Genomic DNA, 17022 nt, shown 5'->3' on the forward strand with positions numbered 1-17022 from the left:
ATCCAGTAGAAGCTATCAATATATCATCAGCCTCTCATCACTTTTGGAGAATGACATATGGTAAAATGAGAACTGATCGAGGCTAAGTAAAGTTTTGGCAAGGAAAATACATCAACAAAGTAAAGTTGTCACAAGCATGTAAGTTTTGAGCATGGTTTTCAAGTTTAGTAACATCCCACCACTTTCCAGGAATTAAAGTTAATCCTCCATGTAAAATAGCACGTCACAGAAGACCATCCTGAGTCTGTGCTGGATATTTTGAAGAACATACTAGCTACTGCCACTCCGCTGCTCTTTCCCTATATTCCTGCATCTCTTTCTCCCCAGGCATTCATCAATCCCCTTTTCAAGATTATAATATAACCTATATCCATCATCTGATCAGACATTGTATTCCAGGGAAAGAAGATGTGGGAGAGTAGAGAATGAACCTTCTTGAGAGGTGGGCGCAGTAAAAGAAAAAGACTGAGAGTGGGATAGCCTGGGAATGGAGAAGGCTATTGACCTTCTTCCTATGGACAGCTGAAACTGCACTTCCTCATGGGCCAACCTTGGACCAGATGGTCTGGCCTGGTGTTGTGCCCTCCAATGTCAGGCCTGGGCAGTATATGATAATATTCAATCCAACATTTCAAATCAGCATTTCTGCAGAATGTGTGATGATGAAGTTTCAAAGTTAAGATTTTCTCTCTACAAAGGAGCACCTTGACACTTTAATCTTTCCTGCATTTCTGTTTCTGTACCGAGTAGTTGAGTCCTGGCCTAATTCTGTAACATACTGTCATATTCTCAGCAAATTTACAGTGACAATATTATGTTATCCTGTTGCTGGTTCTATACAGAGATGAGAACAAAGTTGGAAATTAAGTATACAGTGGGTATGTGACTTTGAAAGGGCACGTAGAAAGGAAAGACGAGTGAGGTAGCATTGTTAGTATAGGACTGAATAACTACACTGGAAAGAAATTATCCTGGATTGGAAGATGTAGAAACCATATTGCTGGAGGTAAGAATAGAAAGGGAAAGCAGACACTGTTCCAAGTAATGTATGGGCCCTTAACAGAAGCCATATAGTGCGACAGAGAATCAGAGAATGAGGCCACGTGACAAAAACAGTCCAATCATCATGGGTAACTTCAATCTTCATGTAGATTGAAGAGTCAGATTAGCAGGAAAAGCCATGAGGTACAATTTATAGAATGTATTCAGGTCAGTTACCTCGAACAATATGTTGTGAATCCACCAGGAATTAAACTATTTTGGAGCTGGTGATGTGCAAATGAGACAGGTTTAATAGATGGTGTCAGAATATAAGATTCCCTTGGGAACAGTGACCATAACATGATAGAAATTAGCATTCAGATTGAGAGGGAGGAACTTGTGTCAGAAGCAACAGTGCTCAGCTTCAATATGGGTGGTTAACAGGAATGAGGGCAAAGCCATCTGGAATGGACTGGGAAAGGAGTTTAACAATGATGATGATTGAGAAACAATGGTAGATGTTTCATAGAGTAAGTACAAACTTACAATAAAAACTTAGCAGTAACAACATAACTTCACACCTAATTTTCTTTCATTCTGCTTTACTATTTTGTTTTGAGTTGATTTAACTTTCCTTCCTTTGAGGTGATGTTCCTTACTGAAATCCAAGTAGCTATTAATTCCTTAAAATAACACCTTTGAAGTTTTAAACTAATTAAGTTAGTTTTCCAGGGCCTTCTAACAGCACCATCTCACTAACCAATGTATTACAGTTTACTATTATGTTACACTTGGATTTTTCATCACATTCACCCTGGCTACTGAGTAGCCCAAGTCCACCTATCTCTGCTGAGTAGCCCCAGGTGGAAGTGTCCTCACAGGTCTAACTGTTTCCTCTACTGGGTGATTCCCAGTCTCTGGGTCCTTCTCTCTGCTGTGCATTTCCAATTGTTTTCATATTGCTTTCTTCTCACATAATCAATTTTCTCACTCTTAACCAATTTCACAGTCATTTTTTGTTGACTTCTAACATCCTCTCTACCCCCACACCTCCACCAAACATTTGGTCCATTATTCTAATTGGAAATCTTATGAGTTTAATCTTATCCTCAATTTGTTTAGTCAGCCATAACAGTATCATTTTTACAGTGTGGTTTATATTTCTCTTGGAAATACAGAATAAATTAGATCTTCAATTTTAAATGAATGCTTGCAATTGTTTACTTACAATTATCTGTATAAATTCCTTTCTATATCAACCTCAGTCAATTTGCCTCTCACATGCCCGCAATTGGCTTTATTTACTTAAGGTTGTCACATTGGACTTAAGCACATCTCAAGCTTAATATAAAATTCAAGTACTTTGGGATATTTAGTTTCCAACTTTTGTAACCCTATTAAATCAAACCTATTCATCTCTACTTGAACAACCAATTAATCTGTCTTGTTATGAAATGCAGAAGTGGGAAGTAGGGAAGTGGGGGGGATGACTCCTGACAATGCTAGGAATATAAAGCACCACCAGCCAGGCATTCATTGCTGACTGGCAGAGGGGCACTGTGACAACACATCTGGGCTGCTATTGAGGAAACTACCTTTAATCTGGTAGGATGGTTGTGGACAAAGCCTGCTCCCTCTCCAGGACCATAGATGTAACTATGGAAGAGAAGCAGGCAGTCAGGTCTAACGGTCTCCTCCATAGCCCACTGCCTGGTCCTATTCATGGCCATCTTGGCCAGGTAGGGACGTAACTTGTACCAAACATGAGAGGGTGAAGTTAACAGGATGGAACGAACATGCCAGAGATTGGTGTAAATTTTGCCACTCTGCTTTTGCACTGCTTTGGGATGGCTCCAATGATGCAAGTGGGACCCAGTGGTGTCTGGGGTCTGAATGCTGAACTGCATGCCCTGGAAAATGGTGCCTCCATTGGTCATACCAACCTCAGAAATGGAACAGGCTCAATAATATAGAAAAGGTTGCTTAGCAAGCAGCTGCTGTTTCTCCTCCACTGACTCAACCCAGTTGGCAGGTAGCCATTGTAACTGTAGCACCTGCTGGTTGGATTTACTAGATACCTTTTCAGCTTGACATGGAAGAGGATACCAGTGGGCTCAAAACATTTCAGCCCCATTGCTGAGAAAGGGCACAGGGATGTTTTATCATCTGACCTCCAACATGTTTAACTTGGCAGTCCTTGATGCTGCCATTGTGTATGTTAAGTGCAAAAGGACATAGATCCTTTAGCTGGGTGAACTCAAAAACTCAAAATTATTTAAGACCGGATATAAAACAATTTACATAAAAGTTAATGGGAGACTGTAATTTGACTGTTAAGAGTGCAGAAGAATAGGGAAACCAAGTTTAAATTCTTACTCAGCCGGAGCAAGAATTGGAAAGGGCATATACATCAGTATGTCAGTTCACCTCACTTGGTTTGCAAATGAACACAGTTACTAGACCATGAATAGACTGACTCCATGCCCAATTCTCCATTTTATGCTGCCTTTAAGTGAGTTTCATCCTGGGTGTAGAGCCTTGCAAGATTTGATGTGAAACACATATTTCATCATTTGAACAGACTGTAGACTAATAGAAATATAATATTTCAGTCCAGTTCAATCTTTTTAATCTTGGATGAACATCCCTCTATGTAAAATATAACAAATTAACTTAGGAAGGAAGGGAGTACGTCATCATAGGTTGGGAAATATTCTGACACATTATTTTGTTTGGCTGATTTGATTGATGGATTTATTGTTGGCACATGTACTGAGATACAGTGAAAAGTGTTGTTTTGTGTACTATACAGACAGATTGTGCCAAGCAAAATGTTTCAGGGTAGCAGAACAGAGTGCAGAATACAGTGTTACAGCAGCAAAGAAGGTACAGAGAGCGAGATCAGAATTAACCTTTCAAAGGTCCATTGAAAAATCTGATAACAGTGGGCAAGAAGCTGTTCCTGAATCTTTTTGTACATCTAATCAAACATTTTTTACCTCCTGCCTGATGGAAGAGTGGAAGAGAATATAACCGGGGTGGGAGGGGCCTTTGATTATGTTGGTTGCTTTCCCGAGGCAGTGGGAAGTATAGATGCAGTGAATGGATGGAAGGCTGGTTTATGTGATAGACTCAGTTGTATTCAGGACTCTCTATAGTTTCTTGCTGTCTTGGGAGGAGCAGTTGCCAAACCATGCTGTGACGCATCCAGCTTGATGCTTTCTAACTGACCAGATTCTACAACAGACAGGCAAACCAGCCTGTCAAATTACTATCCAGGTGGTGACGTAAAGACTTTCTCGAAGAAACCTACAATCTGCTAAAATCTTTAATCCAGGATCCAATATGACTGCTGCTAAGACACGATTTAACTGAGCAAGTCAATTGCTAAAGTATTTTTTGAAAGGCAAGAATCAATCATGTTATTCCCAGTGTCCTATGCCTGGGACAAATGATACTTAGGAATCTGATAGTGCTAAATGGTACAAACATTCTTTCCAACAGGAGAGAAGATCAGCTCATTAGAATAGACAAGTACTTCGGTAATTGTCAAGTACATTAACAGTTTCTCAATAATGAATGCCATCTCTATGTCATTCCTGCTAGTGCATTGTCTAGGATTAATCAGGATATATTAAAAATGATAAACTTACGTTTTTGTGGTTGACACATTTCATGAGTACAAGCTCTCGATAAGCCCGTTTGGCATGCGTCTGGTTCTGAAATGGTCTGCTGAGTTTCTTAATGGCCACATTTCTATCAAGTACAGCATCATATGAAGCACTACATCAAGGAATATAATTATAAGCAAAGTTAGTCAAACTACTTGTGATTGTGGTGTTAGTATAGTTATCAACACTTGCTCCAAAATCATTCTGTCCAATATTAGAGTGGAAATGCTGAGCAAGTCCTTCTGAAATCTTTCTCTATTATTTTTGTACAGGAATTCATCCATTCAATATAAAAAGGTTAATGTCTCTACGTAAATGGTAGCAGTAGAAACAATACATGAACCATTTCTGTTAGTGGTCCTCAGATTAATTTCAGAGTTAGTATGGTATGTTAATAGTATGTGAGGGGATAAGCAAAGGGTTACACTTTGAGATTCTTGTAATGTGCAGAATACAGAGCTAAGGGCTCCATAACCTTCTAAACGCAGTTTCCCTTCTCCGTAGCTACAGGTAGAGGTCATAGTCTGTGCTGCACTTTTCTTGTGAAAATCAAATGATTTGAATAAAATATCACATTGCGAATACTAAAATGATTCCACAGAACTTCAGGATGGACTCATGGTAAACTCAGTCCACATTTAGGTAACTCGATAACTGCATTCAATGATTACATTACAATCATTAAAAATGACACCAGAATAAATCACCTAAAATTTACTCCTTTCCTTTTATTTTCTTTCCACGTTGTGAATTGCTTTTCAGCATTTCTCTGTAAGTAGCATAGCAGGCAGACTTCATGAAGCCTTTCCCAATGGTGCTCCACAACCACTGATCATAAAATTTTGTGTGACTGTGTGTCGAAATTCTCACAGTTTCTAAATATCCCCAGCCCAACTGACCTTGCCTGTGGAATAGTGCTGAGTTTTGACACATTGGTACTGTCCAAGGATCCAACAGAGAAAATAAGCCTTTGAGGAATAATGCACTTTACTCAATGCATTCCATTATTTTGGGAGGTAAAACATTTGCCATGAAATATTCATCTTACTATCCTAACTTCATAGGCACTGCCACCTGAGGAGGCTGCGAGAACCCAGAGCATCCCACCCACCAACTTCATCAAACACCACCCACCCCTCTCGTGGTAGAGTCTGCAGCTCCAGGATTGAAATGTTCAGGCACACCAGAACACTCTACCCAGAGCGAGGACCCTGAGGGACTGCCAAGGAAGAAGGAGAAAGGTTAGCATGAATGCTAACAGCACAGACACTTCTTCCACAAACACAGTACCTTATCAAGAGGTAAGAGATCTGATTTAGGAGATAATTTACATTGATGAAACATTAACCACCCTAATGAAATATTACCTTTGTAACCTGTGACCATATTAGGTTACCTTCATAAAACAGCACTGTCTGTCACCATTTCTGTAATTGCTATTACCAACAAACTCGATGCTCCAGAACTTTATGTTTGGAATGGGCTGACAATTTTCAAGGAAACTGTGCTGCGAAGTTTGCCTGTCACTGTTTTCCATATTTACATTCCTTGCTCATATTATTATGGGTAGAATGAGGAAGAGTTTCAGGTCTGCGTAATGAGGCAAAATGTGGTCAATTTTTACAAATTGATACAATGCATCTCTCTTCACTTGATAGAGAGTGGCAGGCAATTTGTTGTTCTGCTATAAAATGTTTGAAACTATGAATAAGTAGGACACCTAGATCAGAAAGTACTAAGTTTTTCATTAAATTGCTCTGAAATAACTGATTAGAATCCCTTGCAGTGTGGAAACAGGTCCTTCGGCCCAACAAGTCCACACTGACCCTCCGAAGAGTAATCCACCTAGACCCCCTACCTATATTTACCCCTGACTAATAACCTACACAATGGGCAATTTAGCATGACCAGTTCATCTAACCTGCATATCTTTGGACAGTGGGAGGAAACCCACGCAGACACAGGGAGAATGTGCAAATTCCACACAGACAGTTGCCCTAGGCTAGTATCAAAGTCGGGTCCCTGGCACTGTGAGGTAGCAGTGCTAACCGCTGTGCCACCCAACCAGTGGATACAAAGGTGCTATAACTCTGCTTTGGTGACCCTAATTTGGAAAGAGAAATGTTTAACTTTTAGCAAGATTGCAAATGCCTACATAATACACAAAGTTAAGATTAAGAAAGTGTTTTCTCCTGTAGTTGTGGGTTTTGACCACCTAGTGTCACTAAAGAGCAAACTAGTTCTCAGAATCTATTGTCTGCAGGTCATATTGTTTCATCTATCGAGAATTAAGCAGGTTTACATATAATTATTGGACATTAATAGGTTTTCCTAACTTTCTTTCCTTCAATTCCATTGTTTCTTGTTTAATTTATTCTTTCACAGGATGTGGGTACCACTGGCTATATCACCTCACAGCGCCAGAGACCCGGGTTCAATTCCCGACTCAGGCGACTGACTGTGTGGAGTTTGCACATTCTCCCCGTGTCTGCGTGGGTTTCCTCCGGGTGCTCCGGTTTCCTCCCACAGTCTCAAAGATGTGCGGGTCAGGTGAATTGGCCATGCTAAATTGCCCGTAGTATTAGGTTAAAGGGGTAAATGTAGGGGTATGGGTGGGTTGCGCTTCGGCGGGTTGGTGTAGACTTGTTGGGCCGAAGGGCCTGTTTCCACACTGTAAATAATCTAATCTAATATCAGAATCTATCCCCAAAAAGCCTGGAGAATGTGGCCCTTTCCTGAGTCTCTGCAGTTCTAACCCTTAGTAAGAAGGGTCTAGGATCTTGACTGATGGACAGTGGAGGAACAGTAAGAAAATTTCACATCTGGATAGAGTGTTAGGACTTAAAGGCAATTTGCAAATGGTCTGCTTTCATGATCTGTTGCCCTTGTCCTGCTTGGTGGCAGAGGTTGTGCGTTTGGCAAGTGTTTTAAAGGAGTCTTGGTCAGTTACTACAGTGCATCGTATGAATGGTATATACTGATGCACAATGGTGGAGGGAGTGAATATTGAGGCGGTGGCTGAGGTGGCAAACAAGTGGGTTGCTTTGTCGTGAATGGTGTCAAAGTTTCTTGATTACAGGTGAAGCTGACCTCCTCCAGGCAAGTGGAGAGAATTTCATCAAAGTCTTAACTAGTGCTGAGTAGATGGGGAGCTGGAAGTGAATAAATCTCTGCAGAACTCTCACGCTCTGACCTTGTTCATATCTACAGTATTTATATGACTGGTCCAGTTCAGTTTCTAGCTGATGGTGGCCCTCAGGATGTTGATATCGGGGGTTCAGTGACAGAAATGCCATTAAACATTAAGGGGATATAGTTCAATTCTTTTTCTTTGGAGAGCTTTCATGCCGAGCACTTCTATGGTGTGAATGTTATTTGTTACAATGGTTATATATGGCATCAGGTTAAACATGGGCAAGGAAACTTCCTGCTGATTACTATGTACCATCCTCCCTTGGATGATGAATTAAAGCTGTTCCATGTTGAACAACAATTGGAACATATACTAGTGTAGCACAAAACAAACTCTGGGTGGGGGATTTCAATGCGGATTCACCGAGAGTGGCTTGGGTAGCAGCATTACTGACTGAGCTGATTGGGTTTTAAAGAACATAGTTGCCAGACTGGGTCTGGGACAGATGATGAGGGAACCAACAAGGGGAAAGAACATAATGGACCTCATCCTCACCTATCCACCTGCCACAGATGCATCTGTCAATGATACATTTGGTAAGCGTGACCATTACACTTGTTCTTGTGGAGACCAAATCCTGTCTTCACATTAAGAATATCACACATCAAGTAGCATTATTACCGAGCGAAATGGTAAAGACTTTAAACAGATCTAGTAACCCAACACTGGGCATCCATGAGATGCTGTGGCCCATCAGTATTGTGCTTCTATACAATTTGCAAACTCATGGCCCAGCATATCCCCAAATCTACCATTACAATCAAGCCAAGGGATCAACCCTGTTCAATGGCAAGTGAAGGTGGAAGGAATGCCAGGAGCAAAAACAGGTGCAACTAAATATGAGGTGTCAATCTAGTGAAACTTCCAAACAGCATAAATAACAAGTAATAGATATAACTTAGAGCCCTGCACATTCCAGCCGCAACCAGCTGTTAAAGATGATAGACAATTAAACAACTCACTGGAAGAGCAGTATTCACAACAGGCTCCAGTCAGATGTGCTAAGTGAATGATCTGTCTTAGCCTCCTCCAGTAGTCCCCCAGCATCACAGATTCTAGGTGTCAGTAAATTCGATACTGGATACTGTACAGGCTATGGGACCTGACAACGTTCAGACAGTAGTACTGAACACTAGTACTTCAGAACTTGCCACACCCTAGCCAAGCTGTTCTGAAAGCTTGTGATTTCAGATAAACCTGTTGGACTATAACTTGGTGTTGTGTGACTCCTGACTTTGTCCACTGCATCCAACATTGGCACCTCCACATCCAGCTGCTCCCATACAGCTGAAACACTGTCATCTACCAGACAATGTGGAAAAGTGCCCAGACTGTCCTGTACATAAAAAACAGGAGAAATCCAACCCAGCCAATCTATTCTTGATCATTAGTAAAGTGATGGAAGGTGTCATTAACAGCACTGTTAAGCAGCACCTGCTCAGCAATAACCTGCTCAGTGATGCCCAGTTTGGGTTCCACCAGGGCCACTCAGATCCTGACCTCATTACAGCCTTGGTCCAAACATTGACAAGAGAGCTGAATTCCACAGGTGAAGAGAGAGTGACAGCATCAATGTCACATTTGACTAATTAACTCCAGCAAAACCAGTATCAATGGGGGCAAACTCTCCATTTTTGGAGTCATACCTGGCCTACTGGAAGAGGTCAGTCATCTCAGTTCCAGGACACCTCTGCATGAGTTCCTCAGGATAGTATCCCAGGCCCAACCATCTTCAGCTGCTTCATCAATGACCTTCCCTTCTGACATGAAGTCAGAAGGGGGGATGTTTACTGATGATTGCACAATGTTTAGCACCATTTGTAATTCCTCAGATACTGAAGCAGTCCATGTTCAAATACAACAAGATCTGAACAATATCCAGGCTTGGGCTGACAAGTGGCAGGTAACATTCATGCCACACAAATGCCAGGCTATAATCATCTCCAATATGAGACAATCTAATCACTATCCCTTGATATTCCACTGTGTTACATTTACAGAATTCCCCAATATCAACATCCTGCAGCTACCATTGACTAGAAACTCAATTGGACTCATCACATAAACTCAGTGACTACAAGAGCAAGTCAGAGGCTAGGAACATTGTGGCAAATAACTCACCTCCTGACTCCTCTTAGCCTGTCCATCATCTGCAGATCACAAGTCAGGAGAGTGATGGAATACTGCCATTACCAAGATGAGTGCAGCTTCCACAACACTCAAGACGCTAGACAAAGTCAAAACATAGCATTGCCCTTGCCTGGCACCACATACATGAGCATCCACTCCCCCCAACACTGATGCTCCGTAGCAGCACTGAGTACCACCTACTAGATGTGCTGCAGAAATTCACCAAAGATTGTTCGACAGCACCTTCCAAACCCACAATCACTTCCATCTAGATATCAAAGGCAGCAGATACATGGGAACACTACCACCTGCAAGTTCTCCTCCAAGCCATTCACCTTCCTGAGGTGGAAACATATCGCCATTCCTTCACTGTTGCTGAATCAAAACCATTGCATGCTGAATCAAAACCATGTACTGTGGGTCAACCCACAGTACATGGACTGCTGTGGCTCAAGGTGACAGCTCCCAACATATTCTCAAGGACAACTAGGGACAGGCAATAAATGTTGGCCCACCCTTGTCCAACGAATGAATAAAAAAAACAGAAGTCCTACCATCCTTTTGTCTACTATTTAAGCTGCCATTGTTATCTACCAGCCTCCTTGTTGCTGCCTGGGCCTATCTTCCAACTGAATTGCCACCTACCAGAAGTGAAAAGTGAATATTGGGATTCACAGAAAGAGAGACTGTGGGGAAAGATAATGACATTTAAGGAGCAGAGAGACAAACGGAACAGATGTGAAATAAGAAGTGGAGAATTTAAACATAATGTCACATAACAGTTTGTCAATAGCTAGCCACTGGGAAGTCCAAATCTGTTCCAGTTATTGGCATCATTAAAACTTGCTCAATGTGCACTAACAGCCTGCCTGCCAAACCTTGACATGGGAAATCCAGCAAAGTGAGCTGGACGTCAGACTAAAAGAGATTGGGTTGTCACTTCAAACCAGCTGCTAGCCAAAGTTTTTTTACAGCCAGAGATGTGTCTGATAGGATTCCTCTCCCTGAGTATTACAGTGTCCCAACCAAGTCTCTGCTCAAACTCCTAACACTGGGAGATCCCAGGCTGGCGTGGCTATCCAAATAAGTGGACGCTGGGGGTTCTGTCTCTCACCAGTTCCCACAGGAGCTCAGGAAAATAGCAGAGGTCTGGCCAAGCCTCTGTTGTATTCCAGGGTATACTTGTGGTATACTGGCCTCTCAGCACAATCACTGTAGAGTTAAGTAATCAGACAGCACTAAGGGGGAGATCTTAGAGCTCATTGTAGAAAAGATACCTTTCTGAGCCAGAAGCTACCACAAGACCTGACAACCAAGGGAACTGCATTCATCATGCAGCCACAGAGGTTGAGTATCAACCTACAAGCCCTTGCAACTCTGGCAATGTCAGATGGTAAGCCATGTGATGAAAGAATGTTGGAATATTATTATTGTCCGAAGCTCCAGACCACAATGTGAATGTGAAAATACACTTTTCCATCTCAACTCAGACTCTCTGAATAAAAGGTCACACACCATCATCATGACCACACTAAATGGCATTATTCATCCCAGTTAATCCCACGCTCTTAATGGTTTTTCCCTTTTGATCTGCAAAAAAATTCTTTTCAGATATAAGTGCATTTCCCATTTGAAAGTAACAATTGAATGAACTTCAACCCCCTTTCCAGATCTTAATAATACATGTTACTAAAAGCATTCTCATTTCCCCTATGATTATTTTGCTGATTACTTTAAATCTGCATACTCTGGTACTGACCCTCTTGCCTTTGGAAGTAATTATTTCCTTATTTTCACAATTCAGAAACATTCATCATTTTGAACTTTGATTTCTCCTGACCATCACTGTTTTAAAGAATACAATATCAGCTTATCCTAACTCTCCACATTGCTGAATCGTTTCATATCTGCTCCCAATCGATTACATCTCCTCCACTACCTCTTTAACACCTTGATATCCCTTTTAGTGTCCCATCCCCTGAAGTGGACACAATACTCCAGCTGAGCTACCTTCAGTGATCTATTGCTTTTTCAGAATTATGGCACTGAACAGGTAGGAATTAAAGCCACAAAATTGGTGTCACCCTCAGCACACTTTGCTGAACATTTCAATGACATTAAATTATCTTTAGCCCTAAAAATTGCTGCTGGGTTCAAAAGGAATCTTTAACATAGCCTGATATTCTGTAACTCTGAAACAAAACAACAAATGAAACACTTCAAACACAATTTAACTTGAAACTATAAATACTGAATCACCTTACCTTGCCCACCAGGCCTGTTCTCCTTTTGCTCACTTATCTTTCTCAATGACCTTGTATCTGAACTTCAATTCTCGTTTTGCACCTCATGTACCCATATTGAAATGTTTAACCACCTTTACTTTTCTGCTTTCACGCATTTGCTATGTGTCCTACCAATGAGATTATATTTTTAAAAACATTGCTATTGACTGGGAAGAAACTTCTAAAGGGAGAAAGTGAGGACGGCAGATGCTGGAGTACCAGAGTTAGAAAATGTGGTGCTGGAAAAACACAGCAGGCCAGGCAGCATCCGAGGAGCAGGGGAATCGACGTTTTGGGCATAAGCCCTTCTTCAGGAATTCCTGAAGTAGGGCTTATGCCCAAAACGTCAATTCCCCTGCTCCTCGGATGCTGCCTGGCCTGCTGTGTTTTTCCAGCACCACATTTTCCAACTCAGAAACTTTTAAAGGTCAATTTTCAAGTCAAAGACAAATCCAGTTTCTGATGATTAGCATATTCACGTCACTAACAGACTCACTACTCACTCTAACTGTTACTATGTTCTGATAGTATAGTTTAGTTGATTTAATGCCAAGTTCAACTTGTTATGAAGAAGCTCCATGGATTCAAGAAGCTACATGTTGTGGCAGAATGGGACTAATAGAATCAGAATCCTTCCTTCAGGATCAATCCTTTTAAAGCAGTTAAGGAAAGACTTCCCTAAGGCCAATGATAGAAGGCTGGATTGTATGCTTTTTAACAGGATGCGACAGTTGGAGTAGTCAATACATTCCACTCACTCCTGTGCTTGTGCGATCAAGTGATGGAGGGCCACATAGAGACTGGTTGGAAAGAAGGAAGCTAAGGAGAGTTGTGATGGAGGTATTTCATAACCAATCAGGATTATTAGCCAAGGTATTTATAATTGACCTGGATGACCTCATTGACCAAGTGGTTCTTGACTGGGGTTATTAACCTGGGCCATTCAGAAAAGCCTTGGCTGACCAATATAACCAGGAGATTAGAGTCTCTTCAAGTTGAGGACTGACCCATAGCCAGTGTAGTGTGCACTAGGAAATAAAGGGTGAAGGGAGCCGGCCTCTGTGCAGTTATTTCAGTGGCTACGGAAGAGAACAGGGCATACCTGAATAACATTCGCTTGCAATTGTCATCTTGGAGTTGGGGTAAGCATTTCTGGTGTGAGTGTGGTACTGGAAAAGCACAGCAGGTCAGGCAGCATCCGAGTAGCAGGAAAATTAACGTTTCAGGCAAAAGCCCTTCATCAGGACTGCATTTTTGGCATCATGCCAATATTTTGGAAGCTTGACTCACTCGATCCTGCTGTCGATGACTGGGCCCAGTATGTGGAAAGAATGTGATATTTTTTCCAGGCAAATGGCATTGGGGCAGATGAAAAGCAACGAGTAATCCTTCTGACCGCATGCTGACCTGCAGAGTTCTCAGTTATGAGGGGCTTAACTTTCCCAGAGGTACCAAATACTAAAACCTTCCAAGAGTTGACACAGTTCTTTCATTATGACCCCGAACCTTCTCAAACCTTAGGATGTTATCAGTTTTACTCAACTGTTACAGAATCGGAGACTTCTGTATCGGGATTTTTCATGAGGTGATGATGACTGGCAGAGGCATGTGATTTGGGTTAACCCTGAATGAGATGCTGAGAGACTGCTTAATATGTGTGATTAATGACATACCATGCAGCAGTGCCTATTAGCTGAAGCCCAAATAGACTTCAAAGAGCTACTGCAGCTGGCCTAGTCATTAGAAAATGTGGCAAGTGGAGCTTGGGAACTACAGGGCACCCCAATGAAAGTGGACACCCTACCTGTCTGACTGCACTTGGGGAACAGCATATGAGAGTAGACAATCACAGAGCCTCACATAGGGCATGTCCTGAGCACAGGCACCCTAAGCCAGCCCACAGCCAAACTCCAGAAAAAAGTCAAGCCTCAGCCAAGTGACTAAACAGTTCTTCAGGGTCTGGGCCATACTAGTTGTGGCCAGTACATAGACTCAAGACAGCAAAGGAGTCTCACAAGGCCTGACGAGAATAAGAAAATTCAGAGACTGGTACCCAGGAGAGTGCACACCCTGGAATGTCCCCCTACACATGGTTTGGAACAATTAAATTCCTTAGTAACACCCAAATTGGAGCCAATTAAAATTAATATTTGGATAAATCGTCTCCCAGTTTCCATGGAAGTCGATACCTGTATCTGTGGTTGCAGAATCTGTCTTTAATAAGCTTCAATCGGGATTGCAAGGTTTAGGTTTGCACAAAACCTCAGCCAGATTGAGAACATACACTGGGAAACAATTCCAAATTAAGACTCTGGCTTTGGTTCTGCTCTCCTATGAGAAGCAGTTGGTGGAGTTACCACTGATATTTTTTCCTTTTGAGCTGTGCTCAGCTGCACAGGCTGTCACCATCACTGCTGTTGCTGCTGCCTGGACCCTGCCTACACCTGGACCTGTAGCAACTACTGCCTGGGCCCTACCCACACCTGGGCCTGTTGCTGCTGCAAAAAAATTAACCAGGAGACAGAAGATCAGAATCTCCCCAGTTGCGAAGAGACTCTGACCTGGCCTGCCACAGCCAGTGTGCTGTTCATTAGTCAATAATGGATGCTTTGGTGATGGGAGCCACCCCCTGTGCAGTTATTTCAGCATCATATGACAGAGAGAACACCACAAACAGGAAATCTGTCATGGATATAAGTTTAAAGTTTGTCTGCTTTTCTGAATGATCTGTTATTTATTGAAAACGCAAAAAGCTCAAAATTGTCACCGTTCCCTGCAGAATCTGTTGCTGCATTCAACCATGGTCACAGTGACAGACCTTTTCATCTGCCCTTGTGCCATCTCATCATAACTACCAGCAAACACAAACTCATGGTCAACAGCTGGAGAATGCAGGGGTTCAAACAAATTCAGGCAATTGGGTCATTAATAAGCTTAATGGCAGGAAGATTGTGTCTATTTCTGTGCCTGGTCAGTCTGGGCCATTTTGGAGACAGGTGTGCTGATGTTATATTGCTAAACCCATGCCATTGTACTCCATTTCATATTTGTGTTCTGCCAATCTGACATCCAGTACTGGATGAGCAGAAATGTCCTCTTGTTATATACAGAACAACCTTGGTTATCTGAACATCAATTATCCGAATTTTGGATTATCTGAACAAGATCTAAAGTTCTCGTAAACACGTTACATCAACGAAATGATACCGACACTTCCTCCAGTCCTCATTAGCGAAGCTATCGATGGTTTGTGACTTTTCATGGAGTGGTATGATGAGGGGGTAAGAGCAGTTTGGGGCTGAGAGGAGCGACAGATATATAATATTACTAATCATATTCACCTCGGTTGCTGTTATTCTGAGCATTTGTTGGTGGGTAACGGTGGCAGGACTTCGGAGCTTTATTCATAAGGCAACAGTTGCTATAACTGAAGGCACCACCGCTGTTGCCCGCCTGCACTCTGTCCATGAGACCTCCAATCACCTTTTGATCCTAGTACAATTTAAGGAGGCCTTGTGTGTGAATCCTGCCTGGTGCCTGCTTTTTGTTTTGTTCCTGGCATTAATTATCCTGATCTGTGTGCAGCATGGACCGCTCTCTTCTCAACCTTTCTCTGTCCTCTATCTCCACCTTTGCAGCACAATCAGTTATCCAAACAAAATACTCCCAGCCTGTCTAATTCAGATAATCGAGTTTGTTCTGTACTGTGAAGACTGAAGCCATTGTTTTCAGTTCCCTCTACAAACACTGTCCCCTGGCTACTGACTCTATCCTTTACCTTCACAACTGTTTGAAGTTAACGCAGTACGATCACAAGCTTGGTGTCACATTCACTTGAGATGAACTTCTGACCTCACTTTTGCATTATCATTAACTCTGCTTATTTCTACCTTGGGATATGGTCCTGCCTTAGAGCAGATGTTGCTGAAATCCCATTCATGCCTTCATTACCTCCAGACCTGCCTAACCCAATGCACACCTGGCTGTGCTCCACATTGTACCTGCCATAAGATTGAGATCATCCAATAATCTGCTGTCAATGTCTTAACTTGTGCCAAATCCAATTGTCCTATCACCCATTCTCCCTGATTGACTACCAGTCAAGCAACATCCTGATTTTAAAAATCTTCTTGTTCCTCACTGTTTCAGAAAATTTCTCCAGCCTCACTACGCTCTGAGCTCCTCCAATTCTGGCCTCTTGTGCATCCTTAATTTTAATCATTCTACCAGTTATAACGAAACTGTCATGCTGAAACTATAGACTCCCTTTGTTGTCCTTCTCTACTTGTTTTCCTCCTTTATGACAATCCCCAAACTCTACTTTCTTAACCAAAAATTTGATTATCTGACCCAAAATCACCTTATATGGCAAGGTGTCAAATTTTGTTCTTTAATGGTCCTGTAAACCACCTTACTACATTTTATTATGTTAAAGGATCTGTATAAATACGTTGTTGTTTTTGTTGAATGTCAAATTCATAATTGCACTCCATTGTTAACCGAGCAATTGATATATTCCACAGCCTTTCATGAGGCATCTTCCATGTACTATAAGAATATCTTTGTAAAGAATTTACATATTGCTTGTTCAGAAAACTTCAGGATATGATCTTCCATTTAGACATTAATTCTAACTGTCTTGAAATACAAATGCAAATCTAAACATTCCTTAGTCTTTTTCTTATAGGTTTGTCATACACGTTGCAAATTTAGAAAATATTTCTAGTTTATAATTAGTTAATAACTGAAGAGGATCAGGGTA

At 41.7% G+C, this 17022-nt stretch overlaps 1 protein-coding gene across 5 annotated transcripts in view; it reads right to left on the reverse strand.

The window, feature by feature from the left end:
• The window catches only part of mapk10 (mitogen-activated protein kinase 10), a 210687-nt gene that overhangs the window by 84179 nt on the left and 109486 nt on the right, over positions 1-17022 (reverse strand). For all 5 annotated transcript variants that reach the window (XM_087985843.1, XM_087985846.1, XM_087985840.1 and 2 more), the window contains one exon: positions 4635-4764. In XM_087985843.1, coding sequence (XP_087841969.1) covers positions 4635-4764 — 130 coding nt within the window. The remainder of the gene's footprint in view (positions 1-4634; positions 4765-17022) is intronic.

This window comes from Chiloscyllium plagiosum, unplaced genomic scaffold (assembly GCF_037043375.1).
Source record: "Chiloscyllium plagiosum isolate Xiang-an unplaced genomic scaffold, Cpla_swu_hap1 HiC_scaffold_1, whole genome shotgun sequence".
Lineage (NCBI taxonomy): Eukaryota > Metazoa > Chordata > Chondrichthyes > Orectolobiformes > Hemiscylliidae > Chiloscyllium > Chiloscyllium plagiosum.